This window comes from Miniopterus natalensis, chromosome 9 (genome assembly GCF_054644295.1).
Source record: "Miniopterus natalensis isolate mMinNat1 chromosome 9, mMinNat1.hap1, whole genome shotgun sequence".
NCBI classification, from domain to species: domain Eukaryota; kingdom Metazoa; phylum Chordata; class Mammalia; order Chiroptera; family Miniopteridae; genus Miniopterus; species Miniopterus natalensis.
In genome coordinates this window covers 23,411,613-23,419,133 of record NC_142089.1, presented here as the reverse complement: position 1 = coordinate 23,419,133, position 7,521 = coordinate 23,411,613, and the positions used below count along the sequence as shown (strand labels likewise).

General features: G+C 45.3%; 1 protein-coding gene across 1 annotated transcript; it reads right to left on the bottom strand.

Annotated features, from left to right (window-relative positions):
• Window positions 1-402: 402 nt before the first annotated feature.
• On the bottom strand, window positions 403-4,913 carry EXO5 (exonuclease 5). Its single transcript, XM_016205197.2, has 2 exons — window positions 4,836-4,913; window positions 403-1,910 (listed from the first exon to the last, which is right to left on the bottom strand). Exon 2 carries the CDS (start codon window positions 1,882-1,884, stop codon window positions 775-777), a length of 1,110 nt encoding a protein of 369 aa, XP_016060683.2. The 5' UTR covers window positions 1,885-1,910; window positions 4,836-4,913; the 3' UTR covers window positions 403-774.
• Between the last annotated feature and the right edge of the window lie 2,608 nt (window positions 4,914-7,521).

Here is a 7,521-nt window from a genome sequence, read left to right as displayed (position 1 = left end):
GTAGTTTCCAGGTTTAGGTTTCACTATTGTGAAAGTGCTACAAAGTATATTCTTGTTCATATTTCCTGTTGTGTAAGAGTTTTTCTTAACATATACCTAGGAGTGGTAATATTGGGTTGTACAGTGTAACTGCTACTTCATGTATTATATTTGTCATATCTAACATTTTCATTTTATGATTTTCTGTTCCTGCTTAATATTCCCTTATTTCTTTGAGCATATTTACTATGATTATTTAAAATGCTTGGTCTGCTCATTCCATTAATTCCACTTCAAAAATATGTTTATGTATGTACTTAAAGGCTTAGAATAGCATACACACAACCATTTACAATGGTCACCTTTGAAGGATTGAAATTATGGGGAAAACCATACGCACACAAAAAAAAGCATTAACTGACCTGGCAGTGTTTCATTTTATTTTATTATATAAAATGTAGAAAGCCTTAATTGAGAAAAAATAAGGACAAAACTTAACAGAAGCTAAAGAATCTTCTTAGGAAAGCAGTGATTGCTGAAGGATACCTTTGTTCCAGCCATGACGAGCGTCTGTCTTCTTGGCAATCTATGCCAAAGCCCCAACTATAGTATAATCCCAGATCTCTCCCACTCACCCGAGCCTTGGTCCTAGATTTGAATGGTTAGAGGTTGAGAAAATATGAAAAGAACCAAAATACTCTCCATGAAAGCCCAGCTCAGCAACTGGTCCTCTTTTACTCTACTGAGTACATCAGAAGCAGGAAGGGTCAAAGTCCCTTAAGGCATAACTTCTTTTCATTTGGTTTTGGCCTGGGGCTCTAGCACGGAGCTATGCACCCCACCACCCTTCCTCCACTCACAGATATCTGCATAGTTGCATGTCCGGCATTTCCAAGCCTCCTCTACATCAACCCCTTGAGGCTCTCGGTGGCCCATCCAGTAGGCCACATAGTGCTGCACTTTGCCTCTCAGCTCCTTCTCTTCAAAGGCCACGATCTCTGAACCCAGCACAGTGGCAGTCTCTTGGTGGATATAGTCAATCTTCAGAATGTCAATGACTGGAAGGTCAGACAGTGTTAAAGACAAGATGACCAGTTCCATGAGGTCACCCAAGGACGTCACAGAGAAGCCTCCCTGCTGGGCATGCCTCAGCACTGAAGGTCCCAGTGGCTTTTCTGGATGCAATTTTGTGTGGTGGATTAGGCTAGCAGTGGTCACTTTCCCTTGTACCATAGCATCAAAGATATATTTGTACAGGCTGACTTGAAAACGGTCTTTTTTTTTCTGAGCTTCCAGAGGGAGCATGGGGCGTCTGCGTGTCTTGAGTTCAACCAGTTCCAGTTCCCCCTTGGGTGTATAGTGAAGCTCATCAATCACTCCAACAAGAAGCACACCCTCTACTTCTCCAAACACTGGAAACTCTCTGATGCGCCCTTCTGACTGCAGGGTAGGAATCATTGATAACATATTCAGAAACTTAATTCCCCATGCATCTTCTTTGCTGGTAGTAGGGACAGTCACAAGATCATGAACTTCTAGTTCTCTAGCCAGGTGGATGCTGGCACCAGTGTCCAGAACAGCTGCCTTCTCAGGTGCCAAGAAACCAGGAAGCTCCTTCCCATATACCATTTGCTGTTCACACCAGTTCTGAGTAGACAGGTCAGTCACATACAAATACTTAAGGTGGAATCGCTCCATGGGTGATGAGACATCCAATCCTCCTTTCCACTTTGGTAAGCTTATGGGCTTGCCATCCTTCCCAGGGAGTTCAGAAGAAGGGCCAGGCTTGCTAAGTGAAGCACTTGCCTGCTGGGTATCTTCCAGGTCCAGAAATTCCGAGTCACTCAAGTCTGAGAACCCTGAGGCCTCTGCTGACACCGCTTCCTCTTCCCCAGTCTCTGCCATGGCACAGCTCTGGACTGGGCTAGGCCCTGCACATCATGTTAGAGAAATGCATTATCCAAATAAGTAAAAAGAATTATAACTAATTATTTACATTCCTTAAAGAAGACTACTTGTTTACAATCAATTAGTAATGCTACAGAGTTGTAGTACAGGTACAATTTACAATAATAGGGCCCCCTGTATCATCCATGTATGAACGCTTAAAAATTTTTTTAAGTGAAAAATAGTTTTATTCCTGAATCTGGCACTAACATATTATGTGTGACTTTAAGCAAATCACCTTCCTTGGCCTCAATTTCTTCATTTAAAAGATTTGAGTTTGCCTTTTCTGCTTCAAAATTCTACTGACTTGGCACATTGTTTCACTATTTTAAGTGAATACAGATCTTTGTAAATGTTGGAACAATGTTTGACAGTTTACCATGGATCACTTCCACAATTCCATTGATACAAAATCCTTGACTATGAAAATAAATCTCAACTACAAAGTGTTCTTGAGAAAAATCAGCTCCACAATGGCTGTTTTTAAATGTAGTTTGCAAGAACAAAATTGCAACTATTGACACAAATAGATCTACTCATACACAAAGTAATAGCCTGAAGTAACAAGAGAGGATGTTCACAGAGACATGTGGAAATCAGTTGCTTTTTACACTTTAGATATGTTAAGGAAATGGCAAGGACAAAAAGCTGCTGGTGGGTTTTACTTTATCCTTACTGACTGTATAAATTATATTCCTAACATTTTTATTTTCTCCCTCCACAAGACATTAGCTTATGATGGAAAATATCTGTCAATAAGCACTATTAGTATCAATAATATAATCAATTATATAAATAATAGTGATATTCATTATGCAATTATCGTGTGCTACAAAGTGTTTCACACGCCATATCTCACCATTCTACCATAGGACAGGTACTTTAAAAAAATTTTATTATGAAAAGTTTCACACATACAGAGAAACAAAAAAACAGAACCATGAATACCCATATAATGTACACACCATCTAGGTAAACAACTGTTGACATGTTGTTGCCTTTGCTTCTTTCATGTGTGCTGCTTTTTTTTTTCCTTTTGGCTGAACTATTTTAAAGTAAACTACGGACATCATAACACTTCAAATATAAATATGTACATTCTCCTACATCAACTACAATACTATTATCACATCTTACAAAATCAGTAATTCCCTAACACTCTGGTCCATAATCAAGCTTCTTCAGCTGCCCTAAAATGTCTTTGATAGCTTTTCTTTAAACCGGGAAACAAAGACCACACAAAGACTGCTTTGTCTCTCAGGTATTTTTAATCTTAAGAAACTAGGCAAATTATCTTGTGAAGATACTCGTTTGAAGCCTTCCTCCTAACCTCACATATCTAACCTTGCATAGAGAGAAAACAAAACAAAGTATACCCAGTCCACTAGTATGTGACTTTGGGTGCCAGAAAAATAAATAATTTGACACAGAATTTAAGCCAGCTGAGGTAACTATGGGCCATTTCCTCCCTCTATTCTAATAAGCAACAAGTAAGCTGAATGCACCAACTCCCAGGTTTAAAGCTTAAGAATTGATGCCTTGAAAACGGTATACTTGAATAGAAATAAAACAGAGAAGATGCACATTGCACAAGTGTCTGAAACTGTAAATGTGCCTTAAATGATGATAGCTTCAAAATGAGTAATGTTATATGGAGCATGAAGTCTCTGAAGGTTGGAGAGAATCTTTACCCTCTACCAAGAAACTAAAGTTAAATGGCAATGAGCAGGTATACTTTGGGGTTTCCACCCCCAACCCACCACCACCACCACCCCACACCAGAGACAGGGCACTAAATCCAAATCAACTGACCTCGAAAATATTTCATTTCAAATATCTATACCTGGGTTGTTCAATATGTAGCCACCAGCCACAGATTACTAAACTTAAATAAAATTAAATAAAATTTAAAACTCATTATCTCAGTTGCACTGAGCACATTTCAAGTGCTCAGTAGCTACATGTAGCTAGTGGGTACCACGTTATAAGGCACAGATACAGAACAGTTCCCTGATTGCAGAAAGCTCTATTGGACAGTACTGTTTTAGATTATTTCATGTTCATGTATTAACTGTCCGAAGAGGGAGTATGCTCTTGAAAGGTAAGGGCTTCCTACTTGTTTTTTCATACAACATTGAGGAGAGTAGCCCTAAACAGGTTAAGTAAAATGTTTTGTGGAAAATACACAAAGCGAGGGTGGGGGGGTGAGGTGCATTCTCTGTAGAATTATTCATCTAAAAGAAAACAATACACTGGGGATTGGCAATTTAGACTCAGATGTGCAGCTTGGACTTTCCTATGCAGAAAAAACCCCAACAAGAGCATGATGCAGTGCACTGCCTCCCAAAATGCAGTTTGAATCTTCTTGACATGGGATGATTTTACATGGTACATTGATCAACATTTTTAGATGTACCTTAGAATAAATGTAGTTATTAAAGCATCCATCAAATGTATAATTTCATAGGTAGTGTTTCTTAGAGAAGTTTGATTTTTAACTAAATTAAAAATACGGAAATAACAATAAAGATAGTACATAGGTATGGCAAAAATCATTAGGTGGCAGGTGAGTGAGATGTTTGGGACACACCAGCGTAGTGTCTAGAGTCTGGGGAATCCTACAGATCTGGATTCTTAACCTGATCCTGACTAGGTCAGTAGTATTTGGTAGAATGCTTCTTGCTTTAGGGAGTACTCTTGGGCAAGTTTTCCTGAGGCTACTGATACATCTTTAAAATTAGAGTATTCCTTCAAACTGTAGTCAGTTACCCAACTGATTAAGTGATACAACAGTATACATACTGGCACTGAACAAATGTGGGTCTTCTTCCCCTTCCCAACGAAGACACAGTGTATCAATTCCCTCTGACAAAGCAGATTACACTTGAGCAGAGAGGAAAACCACTCACCTGGAACTTGGTTGGCCTTCCTCCCCACAGGGCGAGAGGAATGCTGAAATGACAAGGCTGGGGGAGGGGAGAGGAGCTCTGAAAGGCCAGGTCTGCATCCAAGGCTCCAGGTTAGCAGCTCTGGGCTTGCTGTGGGAGAACGAGGTCTTCGGTCCTCTCTCACCCGACCAACCCCTCACACTGGCGGTTCCTCTGTGACCCGCACAAGCCTCTCTCCAGGGGCAAGTCCTCCGCGACTCCTCCAATCTCCCCAGACCCTGGATGCAGCTACTTCATCCAATCCCTGTTCCTGGCAAGCAAAGGGATGAAAAATAACCAAGGTCCCCCCGGAGCTCCGCGGTCGGTTCCCTCTTCCAGCCCCAAGCTCAGAGGAGAAGCTCGGGCAGGGACCGCAGGTCACGGTGCCGCCTGCACGGCCTCAGCGTCCGACTGGCTCGGAGCAGCCGGGCTTCGGGCTCCGGGGACGTTGGCCTGCAGGAGGTGCCTTTCCACGCGCCCCACACCGCGGCCCCCGGGAGTTCCACGCTTGCCCTGAGGTTGCCGAGCGCTTCCGACAATGTCCTGGAGGAGTTGGGGACGGCAGCAAGGGGTCGCCGGCCTCCGGAAGGGGTCCCAGCGGAGCGCAGGGTCTCCCGAGGGTGAAAGGTCCAGAAACTACAGGAGCCCGGCCCGCGCGGGCAGAGGGGACGAGCCGCCGCCACCCGGGGAGGCGGGGGCGGGACGCGGCGACGGCGGGGAAGGACCCCTGAGCTCCAAACGCAGCCCCTCAGTCCGCCACCCGCATTCGCCCGCCTTCCCCGAACCTCGGACCCTCCTGCGAATCCCGGCCTGCGCCCCGCTCCGCCGCGGCCTCGGAACGGCTCCGGGACTCGACCAGGACCCGCAGGAGCGCGCGGGCCGAAGCCCTTTCCTTCCAGGCTCCGCACGGAGCGGGGCGAGCCGCGCGTCCGGATGCCCCGCGGCCGCCCAAGCGCCGCCCCCTCCCGGAAGCCTCGGCGGCGCCGGGTCCTCGCGGCGCTGCGGGTGGGCGAGGGTCCCTCGGGCCGCGGCGCAGGGACCGGAAGCGCGGTGCCCCCGGGCCGGCCCCCTGCGCGCCGCGGGCTGCGCTCGTGGTTTCATCCGGGGCCGAGCTGCGCTGTCGCTCCACCTAGAAGCGCCCCCTCTGGCCGGGCGTCCCGGCTGCTGCCCCGCCCGTGCCCGAGGAAGGCCTGGGCGTGTCCCTTTCTCCCCGCACGTGGCCTAGTCCGGTAAGAGCTGCGTCTTGGCTTTGCCACCTTGGGTGCTGTATCTCCCTGCACCATGATTTGCAATGTGGTTTTTTAAAAAAAAGCCAGAATGAAGACACAAGGGACAGAGGTGACAAATGGAGAGAAAACTGCCTGGGTTTTCCAAAGCACTTTAGGTCCTAGTCCCGGTCCGCTGTTAGAATGTATTACAGCCCCTGGATTACATGAGATAGTCCATTATCTAATAACATCCCCTTTGAGACTTAAATTGCCCCAGCTGACTTCTGTTATTTGCAACCTAAAGAGTTCCAACTAATACACGGGGGGGCAAAAGTAGGTTTGTAGTTTTAATGCAAATAAATAATACAAGAATAAATTGTTTCATGTACTCACAACTGTAGACCTACTTTGCCCACCCTGTACATTCAGTTTAAAGCCCATATGGGAAGGAGAAAAGTGAATGGAGAATCATGAACATTTTAATAAAATTTTACCAGACTGAAAAATGAACACATACAAAATCACTGTGGTCGTGACCTTGCTCAGTTTTCACAACATAATAAGCAATGTTAACTAATTCATGCTCTCACTCATAGCTTATTAATTAGAAAGCCATGTCCTACTTCTTTTGTCTCCCAGGGACTAGAACAGTTGGTGGAAAAGTGTCTTCTCCTTTTGTTCCTGAGACTTTGATGGGCTTGGCTATTAGATAAGATACAGATTCCACTCTGGCTCCAGGGATGTCATGTGCTGATCCAGCTCAGCCAGTACTTCCAGGCTATGTTACTGTGACAGGCTGACACAGGTGGCTGATAGGGCTGCCAGTCTAAGACATGGAGTTTAAGACATGGAGTTCAGCACCAGACATGGAGTTTTATATCTTGCTGGTGGAAAATAAATTGGTCCAACCTCTATGAAGGTCAATTTGGCAATATCCATCATACAAATGCACACACTCTAGCACTGAAATTCCAGTTTTAGAAATTTACCCTACATGTATACTTACATATGTGAGAAGTAAAAATATATGACTATTCATCTCATCATATAAACAAAAGATTAGAAATTCAAAAGTCCATCTGTAGTGCACTGGCTAAGTACATTCAGCCCTGGCCAGTGTGGCCCAGTGGTTAGAGTGTCAGCCTGTACACCAGAGGGTCATGGGTTCAATTCCAGGTCAAGGGCATGTACCTGGGCTGCAGGTTCAGTCCCCAGGCCAGTCAGGCAAGTTTGGGACACAACCAATCGGTATGAGACACACATCACACATCAATGTTTCTCCCTCTCTCTCTTTCCCTTCTCCCTTCCCTTCCACTCCCTGAAAATCAATGGAAAAAATATCCTTGTTGCCCGGCCGGGCATGGCTCAGTGGTTGAGCATCGACCTAGGATCCAGGTGATCGGGGTCCGATTCCCGGTCAGGGCACATGCCCGGGTTGCAGGCTCAATCCCCAGCCAGGG